Raw genomic sequence first — 13,842 nt, 5'->3', positions numbered from 1 at the left:
TGTGTGTGTGCAAATTAAGAGGTTCCGTTTTCAGTGCGTGGGTGTAGATAATAAACATCCTTAAAACTCTTTGCTTGTATGCTTATTTATTTTAAAATAATTACTGTTCATCTTCTTGTGGTCAGACTTGCAGGTCACACCTCCTCCATGTGTAAAAACAAATGCAGTATCTACCAAAAGGGGAGGAACATGTGATGGTCATGTGTTATTTGATGATGTTGAATCTTTGTGCAGCTGTTAAGCCCTTGTTGCTCATTCAGCATTATCACAACCTATTGTAAAGGAGAAGGCCATCAAAAGGAAAAGGGTAAAGGTCGGGGGGGGGAGAAGAAAAGATCGAGAAATCTTAACACACAAAAGTCAACCAATTTTAATGAATTGCATAATGCAAAATACAATTGCAGTCTATTGGCACCAACCACTTATTTGCCATATCCACTCGGGCACTTGCTTGATTGTGTACTATAGTGGCAGAAATCCAGCTTGTTCTCACTTCCCCAAAACATGGTCCCATCTCAGTGAAGTAACAGACACTTGAGACTTACTGATCTGCTGGGCCATGAAACGCTGAAAGTTCCAGCTCTGCCTTTTGGAAACTGCTGATTCCATGGAAAGATTCATGCTGTAAGGAGATAATACTGCAGAGCATGAGGGCTCTCAAAAAAGCATCCCCCTCTGCTCTCCTGCATCGCATTGTGCTTCTCTTTTGGGATCAGAACACTGTTCTATGTTTCTGTTTCCAGAGCATCTCGGGGGAAATGTAGGAAACACTAGAAAGGCCAACTTGGTGTGAATCAAGTAGTTATGTAAATAAGATATAACCTTAAGTACATGAGTATGCCCCCCCCCCTTTTTTTTTTGATGTATTCAAATGCTCTGCAGAATTTGAGCGTTGGCAGAGGCCCAATCATATTTGACCATCAATCTTGCTAACTGTGGAAGCTTTTAATGTCTTTAAAACTACCAAACGGCAGAAAAATCAAGCTATCATTTTTGATAGCCTCCAAATAATACCTGCTTGTAAAACCAGAAAGTGACACTGTGCATCACTTGGCTCTGTGGATCAGGGCATTCTTTCCCTTATTCTTGTGTACTGATTTCTTAAAAATCTAAAGCCTCTCTGGGTCAACCCTGTTTAAGCAACATTTTCACACCTCTAATGCTGTTTTGTTTTTGCAGCTATCACCACCGCATTAGTTTCCTATTTAAAGCTTTTCCCGGTAACTACGTAGGTTAGCAAAGTGGCAAACAGAATCACTGCACTGAAAAATAAAAAATCAAATCCTATTGGCTTATAGTACAAATCTGATCTAACCTAATTAAAGCTCCCCGTGTAATATTTTAGTCTTTAAATATTGCAAACACATCAATTTGCTGATCAATTTTGATCCATTGTATACTTGATTAACTTTTCAATATGAGTATCTTATAAAACAGCAAACTGATTGAAAGAGATGCTTCTAAAATATCCAAACTCTTGAATACCTCATGTATTGACATCAAATAGTTAAGACTAATATGGAAAGACCAAGATGTTGGTTTTCATAGAATCATAGAATGCTTAAGGTTGGAAGGGACCTCTAGAGGTCATCTAGTCCAACCCCCTGCACACGCAGGGTCACCTAGAGCACGTGGCACAGGACTGCGTCCAAGAGGATTTTGATCTCCAGAGAAGGAGACTCCACGACCTCTCTGGGCAGCCTGTTCCAGTGCTCTGTCACCCTTACTGTCAAGATTTGTTCCTTAAGTTCCTGTGGAACTTTCGATGCTTCAGTTTGTGGCCGTTTCCTCTAGTCCTATCGGTGGCCACCACTGAAAAGAGGCCAGCACCATCCTCCTCACTGCCTCCCTTGATTCAGATGTACAGAAAGAAAAAATACCTTAAAATATCAGAGGCTCTTTTGGATGTGTAAAGTTTTCCCTTATCCTTCTAAAGATTCTGTATCACAGGCCTCGGTGATTTAACATTATGTGCCCAGGGCACATAATGTTAAAAAACAAGGCTAGTAAAGGGTGAGACTGACATTTGAGTTTAAATGAGCGGAATGTGTTCTGTAAGGTACAGTCGCGAGATGCTTCCAAAGAGCCAGTATCGATTTCTAACCTCCTAGTAATTCACTTAGTAATTCAGTTTATGAGCCTGCTAGCATAGTGTACAGAGAAAGCCTTCAGTCTTTAGAAGTTTTAGGCATTTCAGTAAAAAACTATGCTTTTACATTCACAAAAAGCAAGAGAATGCTTCTTTCCTTGCAGAATCCTATGTTGGCATATCCGGTTAGCTTTTCATTTATGTACAAATACCCATACAAAATATATATAAGGCTTGGTAGATGCCTGTGCTAGGTTCTTCTGTGTCTGCCTTAGAGATAATATCCAGAGAACAGATTTCCAGGCATCCTTCACAGAATTGATTTAAAAAATGTTAATTCCACTTTTTTCACTAGAGGCAGTTTACAGTGCAGCAGAGACCTCTTGCTCTCCCGTAGACTGTGTGTAAGTGGAGCTAGCCCATTCAGCTGGGTCAGCATAGAAAACTGGGCAATATTTGCAGAGGTGGGATGCAATGTGCTTTCGGAAAAAGCACCGAAGATACTTCCTGAACTTTTCTCCGGCAAAGGCATAGATCACTGGGTTGATACAACAGTGGATCATTGAAATGGTTTCTGTCACTTGGATTGCTTTCTCCAGTTGACCACTGATTTCGCAAGTATTGAGGGATAATGATACTTGAAAATCACGCAAGAGAATGCTGATGTTGTATGGTGCCCAGAATAAAAAGTAGACAATCATGATGATAAAAATAAGCCTGACTGCTTTGTGTTTTTTCTCATTCCTGCATTGCAGTAATGTCTTTATAATTTGTGTGTAACTGCAGATCATAATGAGCATGGGAAGAATAAGCCCCAGGATGTTCATCTTTAAAGTCAAGAACTGCTTCCATGCATTTCTCTGGTCTGATGGATAATGAGGGCTGCAAGTAAAACGTGAATTTTCCTTTTGACTTTTGTGAAAGAAGACTCCAGGGAGGGAGACTAAAAGAGCAACAACCCAAGTGACAGTGCTGGCGAGGATGCCATAGGTGACTGTTCTGGCTTTCAGAGCAAACACTGCATGCACTATGGCCAGGTACCTGTCTATGGTCAGGAGGATTATGAAAAAGATGCCGCTGTAGAAGCCGAGGAGGTAGGCGCCTGAGAGAATCCTGCAGAGCGCATCGCCAAAAATCCACTCTTGGGCAGCGTAGTAAGCCCAAAACGGGAGGGAAAATATAAAGAGCAGATCAGAAATGGCCAAATTGAGCAGGTAGATGTCAGTCATACTCTTCAGTCGCTTGTATTTCACCAGAATAAGGACAACAAGCATGTTGCCCAGGAGGCCAAATATCACCACCAAGGAGTAAAGTGGTGGCAAAAATTTTGCTGCAAAATTCTTTTCCTCGATCCTTGTGCATGGGATGGCATCATCATAGTCAAACTCAGTTGTCAGTAGTAAGTTCTCTGCGTCAGCGGTGTAGTTTTCCACCATGTGTTCATCTAGAAAGGAAGAAAAGGATGTTTAATGGCAGAGCACTCCATAGCCTTCGTTTGCAGGGAGTGAAAGCCATTGCTGCCCTCCCCTGGATTATTTCTGGCTCTTCAACATATGAGCTGTGCTAATGCTAAGGTTGAGAAGAAAACAAAGCTGCAGAGTTCATGCACACACAAGTCTCTCTAGCAAAGAGGGAAGTCTGGGCTCTGGCAAAGGCGCTTGGCAGGCCAAACCTTCCTGGCTGCTAGGTTGTTCGTGCCTTACTGAGAGCCGTAATGTCAGTGGGAATGAGGTCGCTCATGGTGTGGAAAAGGTGGTGCTGCAGCAGCACCGAGAGTACTCACCGAGTGAATCTGCCATCCTGGTAGAGCAGAGCGGGCAAGGAGGCAGTGCTGTTCTGGGATAAAAAGGCAAATGTTCGGGTCAGGTGTGGGCCATGAAAACGTGCTGCTCTGACGTCTCTGTGGAATGAAATCAGGTCACAGTCATATCCTCTGGGGAAGACGTGGGGTGTGTTAAGCAGATGTCCCGCGGGTAATGCACCTGGGAAAGAGCAGACAGGCAAACAGCTTCTGAAGTGGTGTAAAGCCTTTCTATTTCTGTCAGCAGGGACTGTAAGACTTCTGCCAGATATATGGAAAAGAGGTAGTGCATTTTCAGCACACCCGGTGTTTTATTAGAGCATACTGTTCAGGACTTTACTAGAAGATACTCTTCTGTTGAATGATTTGTCCAATTCTGAATTTTATTTTCTTTCAAAAGGCATGGTGGTTTGGATTTGAGCTGATATCAAGTGTGATATCTTTTTGACAATTGGAACATTTCCAGCTGTGCAAGCAAAGACGATACTTCAAAATGCTAGTGCCCCTTCCATAGTTTGTGTCAAGGTGGATAACAGAGTTAAACCTAAGCCTGAGATCCTGGAATAGGGATTGGCTTTTGGTAGGTCTGCACCCACTTGCTTATGACCTTAAAAATGAGTCACTCCTGACCTGCCAGCTCCTATGGAGTTTCTCATACAACACAGTGCAGGTAGGAAGCTGCACAAAAAGGAAAAAGCCTTGTTGAAACAAAATCTGCTACTCGTAAACACAAAAGAGCTTTTGCAAACCTTTCCCTGCCTCTTCCCTATTTTCTTGCAGTGTTAGACCCTTTACTCTGTTCCTAATATCTTAAGAGGGAGAACTTCCAATGTTCTGGGGTAGCTTTGCCACATTAAAGATGTTTTCTTCTGGAGATCAAAGAGCAGGGGAAAATTGGCAATTTTTGACAGTTCCAGTCTCAACTATGTCTGGATACAATTTCTTGGGGAAAATAGAAGTGCACTGAGACTCCTCAAAGAGGACTGGCTTTCAGGAAACACTGACTACCTCTGTGAAACCGTTTTTTTCCATATCTGCACTAACTGCATAGTCATTGCAATACTGAGATCATGGTTTGATTGGTGAAGGAAGTGGCTGTGGCTCAGGTGTACTGACAGTAAATAAGCTAATTTAAAAGTTATCTGAGGGGTTATACTTTTTAATACTCTCAGCAGTTCTTTTAGGAAATAAAAAAAAAAAAGTGTACCTTGACAAAAGAAACATGGATCCAAAACACTGACTTGTTCATTTCATTAATATACCAAGACTTGGGCCCTGCAGGAGTATTTAAAATTCCCTTCTGCTAGATCTAGATTGCGTGCTCCGACGTTGCCAGATGTTGGTGACTGCCTATAGCTAAGGATCCCTATTTGGGGTATATCAGCCTTCCAGCTGCACCACACATTGAGATCACGGGATGAGGAATTGTCTGCAGCCTCAGCGTGTCCTGGGATCATGGCCAGTTTGACCCTCCTTCCTTGCCTGGCTGTCAATTCGGGAGAGCATTCGTGGGTTGTCGAAAGCCAAAAGATTGTCCAGCTCAGCAGCAGCAAGTGCCCTAAAGCAGATGTTCTGCAGGGTTGGAAGGGGCCGAAGCCACAGCCCTGCAGCCCAGTTGCAGCCACAAAGCAGGCAGGAGGCCGTCAGCCGCAACGAGAGGGTGGCACACTGCGGTGGTTAGGAAGGGGGTTGCCCATCTTGATAACCCTCTGACTCGATCCTTCTGTGCCTGCATGCTGCTGGCAGATAATCATATAAAGCCGCCTTGATATTATTGTGACAGCTTCTTTTATCACAGCCCCTTCCTCCTGCTAACGGCTGTCTCATTGCCCTTCTTCCTCCTTTTCCTTTCCTCTGCAAAATTAGAATAACTTCCAGGTCTTTCCTGCACCTTACTTTCTTACTTTCAATTGCTTTTACATGCTTAAATAGTTGTCTGCCCTCTGAGTGGCTCCCCTCTAGCTGAGCCTCATTCCTCTAGTGTCGCTTCAGAAGCCACTGCCTGCAAAACTACTTACTGCCACGAGTTGTGTACAGTGTCCAGCATACGGCGATAGTGGAAACTCTACAGGTACTAATTTGGAAAACAGATCGGGGAATTGCCATGTGCTTTACCCTAGTCTCAGTGTTTTAGGAAACAGTTTTGGCTAGCGGACTAACAGACCTTCAGTTGTATTGTTAATTAGACCCCTGGCTGAGTCTGTTTGCTTATCATTAGGAGAAAACCAAAGATAATCCCAGTAGATCTCTGAAGGAAGAACATTTTAAAGGAGCTATACATTGTTCTGAGAACAGCTTAGATATGTTCAGTTATTCTAGAAATCTGCAATTTCCTAGACCAATTTGCTAGTTGAAACTAGCAGTCGTTTGGTTTTCAAGTCAACAAGTTCTCCATAGGCAAGCTGAGCAAACTCAGATGTCTCTGATTCATGCCAAGTTTCAGATCAAAACTCTCTGTTTTCAAAAAGATTTTATTAAATCTTTTTAAATCAGTCAGAGTTCATTTGCACAGTGTTGTAAAATAGTAACAATTAAAAATGTGCAGCAAGCAGAGGTAAAATGCTATGCTGTGTAGCAAGTAAACAGGTGCTATGAGAAAGATTGTTTAAATTGCATCAGATTTTCTGTGATCATCCTGCAAGAGGAGCATGGACTCTATGCTCAGATCAACTGCTTTGTCTTCACAGAAATGATTTGAAATTAGAGATTTCCATCATGATTTATCAGTTGAGAGAAAATAATTTGATGTATATAATCTGTCAAACAGACATATTTTTCATTACATTCTTACCCCGATCACCCCCTGTAAGTTTGTTTCCCTGTTCAAATCTTGTAGTGGTTCTGTCCTTTAAAAGTAGTTCATTATATTTAACATATCCTATGAAGTTCTCTAGGACACAAGATGAGTGCATTGGCAAGATTCCACAAGTATTTTTCACATCTGGCTTTACACTACTTAAACAACTACTAAATCCACAAATACAAAAAAAAAGAGAAAAAAAAAGTAAAGAGGACTTACCATATATCTTACGGTGCAAGTGATATCTTAGATTATCACATCAAGACTAATGCTAAATCAATTTGTCACCCACTAGAAGAGGCTCAGAAATACCTCTTCCTGCCTGAAGAAGGATGTACCGGTTTGCAAGCTTCTAGCAAGCAAATCTGTTTTCATTTAAAAAAAAATCAAGGAGCAGTTCTCTTTTTTTTCTATAAATGGGTCATCAGATGTTACTTTTTAACTGAGATGTGCAAGAGATGTTGAAATTGTGTAGGATCCTCTTAGTAGCTGAATTCAAGGTTTCACAATCAACAGCTGTAGTTATAAGAAAAAAGGGTTTTCATATTGCTGGTTTTCTTCCTTTTCTTTCAACTAACCTCTAAGACAAATACAGTTTTGTGAGGTTTAACCTTTTGTGTTTCTGCATCTTGTATTTCTTCTATTCTATTTGTCTCTTAACAGAAAGTGGAAAAGTTAACTAACACTTTTATTAATTCACAAAATTACCTGCACTTTGTAGTCACTTGCTCTGCACTGCAGTCCTCAAATCTTAGGAGATTTGGTTGTTTCCCCTGGTCTCAAACCTGGTCTTTTGGACCATTTTGCTTAATCCCTTTTGTGAAACTGTAACTTAGTTTATGTAGTGAGTCTGAGCCTATTTTAAAGCCAGACTGATGCTTGTTAGAATTAAGCTCTAAAAAAACCTAAGAAAATCTGTTTTTTGATCAGTTTATTTGCTGTGGCTGCCTCCTGTGACCTTTAGAGAAAGTTAAACTAAAGCTGCACCATGAGCAGCTTTTTAGGTTCTTAGGCATTAAAGAAATGACACAGAAGGTAGGAAGGGGGCAGAGAAAGCAAGCGAGAGGCGGTGCTTTGTCAGATGCCTGAGGATCCTCGGGAGAGGAACACTGAGCATGACGCCTAAGTGCAATCCCCTGTCCCCACTTAACATTGGTACACCTATAGCATCTTGCTTTTGGGAGGCTCTTCAGCCTAGTAAAAGCCCTAAAGGGGGTTCTTTGCAGCACTCAACCATCTACTTTCAAAAAAAAATCAAGAAATCCTTAAAGGATTTGAAAAGCCTAAAAGGCCAATGGACATGTCTTGCTTTGAATGCTGCAATTCAGTGATGCGATCAGGGGAATCACAGCTCCTGAGTTACACCTCAGATCTGGAGGGAGTGAAATGTCTGTCTGTCTGTCCATCTCCCTTGTCAGTCCTTGTTTGCATCAGAGGCTAACCAAGGTATTTATTCTCTAGGTTTAATAGATTTTCCTCTTCTTTTCTTGATCTTGATCTACTCCAAAGAGATATTTAAGTGCGGGAGTCTCAGTATCAAAATGAATGGCTGCTGCAGTGTATTCTAAGGGTGTATTCACCCGACCTTTCTTGATGGACTGTGTTAGGCTCCCTGTACCACCAGTGGAAAGACTTGCTTCTAAAAATGGTTCCAGTTCCTAAAATGAGATGCTAATTACTAACTAGGCTGACTTGAATCATGCATGAAGATGCCTACATCTCTCCACTGGTGAAAAAGTAATGGGGAAGATGAAAGAAAAAATGCTATTCTTCTCGCTGAAATATGGGAGCTTTTACGACTAAGCCAGATTTTCAGACTATAGCTCATAATCCTGTCTCTGATAGTGGCAAGAAGTAGGTACAGAAAACACTGCGCAAGTCAGCTGAAAAATGTCTTTACCATGCACAGAATTTCTTCCTAAACCTCTGTCCCAATGGGTGGGTTCACATTTCCCTCCTTGAATTTTTATCCATTCCAAACATTTGTTTCTTGGTTTCTTTCTTTCTTTATTTAACCTAGCAGTAGTGAAGCACAGAGAAATATGCATCAGATTTTACGTCATAACCACATGGGTGTCATAACCACCTCATCTGAGGTGGTGAACAAGGTATGACAGGAGTCCTGTCACACATGAAGACATGAAAAACATGAAGAGGCAGACCAGGACCTGGAAGGAAAGAGCTTGCTCTGGTGGGGGCTGCCTAGGATCTTAAGATATTTGTTTCTTCATTTCAAAAAGCATTTAAAAGAAAGGACACCATTTCTTATGCAAGGTGTGGATGATGGCAAGTGAACTCAGACTTTTTTTTATGTTCTTGGTGAAACTAAGAAAAGAATTCACCTGGGTTTCTGTTGCATGGCTTCTGTGCTGATCTGCCTACATTCCTTCTTCTGGAGATGGGAGAGGAGCAGCAGCTCTGCCCCACAAAATCCTGTGAGGTGTTGCCAGAGAGCTCAGGACAGGACAGTTCCAGAAACAACTGTAGCACTAAGCAGCAGGACCAAGCTACTACAAGGCTTCGCTGGCAGGGAGAGAGAGATTCTTTCACCATTTTGCATCTCAAAAATGTTTCCCTTTAGTGTGTTTATCTCCTACTGCACATTTTCTGGGCCCCTTCTCTCTCCACACTTCCTTGTTTCTCTTCTCTAGATTAACCTTTCAAACTATTCTTCAATTTTTGTTTGAGTTCCTCTTTATATAGTGGCTGAGCAATGCATAGGAGTGAGATCTCCCATCTTCCTGAGATACAGTGTGGTAGAGACTAACAAGATGTGTATGCATCTGTATTTTTTTGCACTCCGCTGCATATAAAAATGGGGCTGAAACTTATTTGCCTTCAGGGAGTGAACCACAAGAAGTGGTTTACAAACCCGCAAGGCAGGGACTCTTTGTTGAGACTTATGTTATCTAGTTTCGAACTGGGGCTCTGCAGAGCAGGTGAAGTGGAGCTGAGTATGGAGATTAACAGGAGATGGAGGTGAGGAATAGAAGGAAGTAAATGGGGTAGCAAATGGTCCACACCATTTCTCTGTTGTTCCCAATTTGTATCTAGGACAGCACTGTTCCCAAGCCATGCAGGGCAGTGTTACCTTCAGCTGTGTAAAGGTTCTGCACTGCGTCATTCATGTGCATTATTCAAACTTCTGAGGTTTTTTATGTTTTTTTTTTCTTTTTTAAAGTGGAGCTACGTATATATTTATAAATATTAGAGTACAGCATGCATTCACGTAACAAGTAAGGTTAAGAAACAACAAAGATTATGATTGTGGCTGGACTCTGCTAAAAGTACCTGTGAGTATTTATTTACTCAGGTGAGGTATCAAGCCGATTTCACACAGCAACTTTTATCTTCTTATGAGTCATCTCTCATTATATAAATATACCTGCCTTGTGACATTAACATAGGGAGCCTTACTTTCCTACAAGCACTTACTGGTTAAATTAGTGGCTGCATTTGTATTGCAAGAGATTAGCACCAGCTCACACTTTGCTTCTGACATAATCTTTCCTAAAAATTGATAAAACTACTTTCTTAAAATGATTTCTTATCATTCTCAAATGAAATATTGTAACAAATTAATGTTTTCAATATATGATTCCTAAACAGTCTACATATTGAAATAACATTTTTAGGATTCCTTTCTGAAATGGGTCTCATAGTTCTCCCTGTTTAGTTCCCCCCACACAGTGCCATCTATTAGGTGTTATTTAATGTGCTTGAGACTTTAAAACCTTTTATGAGCTCACTTTATATAAAGAAGGGAAGCAAACTGAAATGTCTTGTTGAACTTGCCTTTTTTTTGACAGGCTTGTCTTCCTGAAATAAATTATTGCCAAGATAGTCTCAAACATTTGAACTGAAATCCACAACTTAAAGATAAACTTTATGGCAAACTAGCCTTCAAAAATAGTCCATAGCTCCACAGATTCATTAGCTTTATTAATATTTCCATCTGTTCATTATAACATTTCATTCTCATACCTCAGTCTTACCTGATCAGTGATTGTAAGGGAATATTTCATTCACTGATCCCACCTACTGCCCTCAAACAGCCTCCATCTAGTGTCAGTGCTGAGACAGGGTCAATGCAGGTAACAGTCTTAAGAAAGACTGACACGGTTAGTTTTTCTCAGCCCCTTGCCCAGCAGCTCTTTGAGAGGGTGCGCTGCAGCCACGCACACTGTCAAGCCAAACTCTTCCTCAGTCTTATTCTTTCCAATGACTGAATTCATGGTGCACTTCCATAGTCCTCAGGCCATCACGCTGGGGTTGCTTCATAACTGAGTGGTATGGTGCTCCTGCAAGGAGCTGGCACCATCTGAACGAAGCCGACACCAGGACTGAGGTATCTGCTGGAACACACGCTGGATGCATGCATAGCACTGTGACACATAGATGTCATCAAGCAAAGCAGAGTTGTACAGAAACAGGAAAACGCAACTGAGTTCCAGTCTATTTCATATAATCATATAACATCCAAAAGAAAAAAAGAGAAAAAAAAGAGAAAAACTTCTAGCAGAGAATGGCAGGTACCTTTTGCAGAGGTACGCAATATGATAATATGTAACATTCTCACCAAGGGCTATAGCGACAGCAAAACAGATCATCCTTCCCATCTGGAGACGGGGTCTGATGAAGATATGTAAACATGGACCTGACTCATTTCTTTCTGCATAGTTGCCACCAATTGCATCCTGTTTCCTTAGTACTGACAAAATTGTCTTCCAAGTTAGGGTGGTATTAGTATATCCTTTATCTCATTAGCTGAATTTAAGTATCTTTGTTTGGAAGAAGCTGAATTTAAAGACATCCAGCTGACACTGCTTATTTGCTGGCAATGAGATCAGGGTGCAGGGGTTCCCTATTCTTTGTCTATTTCTGTTTGTGTCTCCTATAAATGTTGCATTACATAATCATCCACTGCAGCGCATATTCATTCCATTGCCATTGAATTATTTTTGTTTGGGTTTTCCCTAAGCCTCTCTTACTCAGCTAGCAACACTCTCTGACGCTATGAAGAGGAAAAGAGCATTGCCGCTTCTGCTGCCTTTATCTAGGCTTCTGATATGTGCAGCCCTACTTCATTTATAAGAGATTGCATATTGGAATAGATTTTCTTTTGAGGCCTTAGACAAGGAATTCACCATTTTACAGCTCTCCATCTTTACATGGGCCTTCAAGTCTCACTCTGCAGTTCTCAGCTGTGTTTTTGTTACAACTTCTATGTTGATACACATGCTGTTTGTAGCTCTCCGTATGTTTTAAAGCCCTGGTTCCCCAAGCAGCCAGGCTGGGAAAATTACACATCACTTTTCTTTATAGTGAAATTTGTATCCCAGAAAGACGGAGAGAGCCTTCACATGCTAGGACCTAGACACACACCCCTAGATGTGATTGTCGTTACCTCAAGAGAGCATCCCTTTAAGTGATGTCCAAGCGGCTCCTTTGCCTCCATCCGCTTGGTTTCCATTCTGTTCAGAAACCGAGGTGTCAGGGCAGGTTGTGTTGTTAGCGTCCTACTGGGACAGCTTCGCAGACAGTTTTGTGAAGTTGAATCTCATTGAAGGTTTGTGCAGTTTTGCACATTAGCCTTTTTATCCAATAACATTGCCCTTCTCCAGCTCAGTGGACTGATTCCTTCCTGGAATCAGTCATTTCAAGCTTTAGACACTCAAACCAAGATTGCCCTCACTGTCTTAGGAACTACAGCAGTAGCTGTAGTTAAATAGCTTAAGTTCCTAAGTAGCTAAGGAACTGTTTGGCAGTTTTGTAACATTTTTTCACAACTTTTTTTCCTATCATTCCATTTTTCTACGTGATACAGTTCCTGCTAAGCAAGTATAATTACACCGTGGGTGCAAAGCAATGCCTTCACCCCTTATCCTAAACAAACATCCTTCTGTGTTTTGGCCTTACTAACTGCTATTGATGTACTGAATATGCTGGAGTTAACTGGTTTATTTCTGGCTTTAACATTATCTTCAAATTTTTTTTTTCATTGCAATAGTAAGACTTAATGCTCCTCCGGTCACTATAACCACAATAGGCACTAAGAGAAAGTCAGTAGGCCTTGGTGATTGAAAGCAGTGGTAAAATTAAACTTCAAAAAGCAGCAAGAGCCTTTTGTGCTGTTCAATCTGGTTCAGCACTGTTCTATGTGTTTCTGAGCTTCTTCACTGAAATTGCCTCTACTACTTGCCTAAATCTTTTAAGGTTAGAATTAAAGTGCCTAGATGTTTGCACTCTGATCTCTCCTTTACTCTGCCTATTACTTTATTAGCCTTTACTAAAGCTAATAAAGTAATTCTCACATCTTTTTTCCACTACTTTTCCATATTCATCTATTTTCATTTGCTCCCCTTTCTATTTGTGCCAGCTACCATTATCTTATTTAGAGTAGCCTCACATAAAGTCACAGTTGGATTAACAAACCATTCACATAAAGTCACAGTTGGATTAACAAGAATGTCTTATGACAGGAACATCCACATGCTCTGCTTAGCAGAAGTTTCACTGTTTCTATTTTATCCGTTATATACATACCACAAACAAACCAATGCCAGTGATTATAAATCTGGTGGTTCTCTGTGGGTACTGCTCAGCACTCACTAACACCATGTATGTACTTTTGCTGCATTTCCTTTTGCCCCGTAGGAAATATCTGACAGTGACAATCTGCAGTTTTCTTTTGCAGTTTGAGGCAATCCTCCTCAAATGCTTCCAAAAATGTGGTAGTAGCATTTCCTAACATGAAAGTCTGATTCTATCCTGTCTTGTGCAAAACCTCCTTCGTTTGATGGCTTTCTGGGCTGTGCAGAGATGTTTATGGACATGTTACGTGGACATTCTTTTCATAAGAATGATACAAAGTCCTGTCAACTCATTATCCTCTGAGAAGTTCAGTGTCTTCTATCAGCAGCATTCCCAGAGGTCTCGTCTTGAATCATGTTGGCTTTCTGGTGTTACTTGCACGTTCTTTCTAATGCACACTTCCATTTCTTCGGGATCTTGGCAGAGAGGCTCAGATGCCTCTCAAGCATCACAGTGACCCTTTCTTATGTTAAGTTTGCTCTAATTACAATTCTGGGGTGCCCTGCCATTTCTTTAAGTGATCCCTCACACAGTTTCTGTATCTCTGCCTGCTTTTCT

The 13,842-nt window shown here is 41.1% G+C and overlaps 1 protein-coding gene across 1 annotated transcript; it reads right to left on the bottom strand.

Annotated features, from left to right (window-relative positions):
- Window positions 1–2,114: 2,114 nt before the first annotated feature.
- LOC104567215 (C-C chemokine receptor type 5) lies at window positions 2,115–7,093 on the bottom strand. The gene is made up of 3 exons (XM_010214020.2): window positions 6,910–7,093; window positions 3,873–3,989; window positions 2,115–3,533 (listed from the first exon to the last, which is right to left on the bottom strand). Exons 2-3 carry the CDS (start codon window positions 3,886–3,888, stop codon window positions 2,452–2,454), a joined length of 1,098 nt encoding a protein of 365 aa, XP_010212322.2. The 5' UTR covers window positions 3,889–3,989; window positions 6,910–7,093; the 3' UTR covers window positions 2,115–2,451.
- Between the last annotated feature and the right edge of the window lie 6,749 nt (window positions 7,094–13,842).

This window comes from Tinamus guttatus, unplaced genomic scaffold, assembly GCF_059628265.1.
Source record: "Tinamus guttatus ecotype Peru unplaced genomic scaffold, ASM5962826v1 Tinamus_guttatus_pri_ptg000115l, whole genome shotgun sequence".
NCBI classification, from domain to species: domain Eukaryota; kingdom Metazoa; phylum Chordata; class Aves; order Tinamiformes; family Tinamidae; genus Tinamus; species Tinamus guttatus.
The sequence above is the reverse complement of the archived record's forward strand: the minus strand, read 5'-3'. Positions and strand labels throughout refer to the sequence as shown.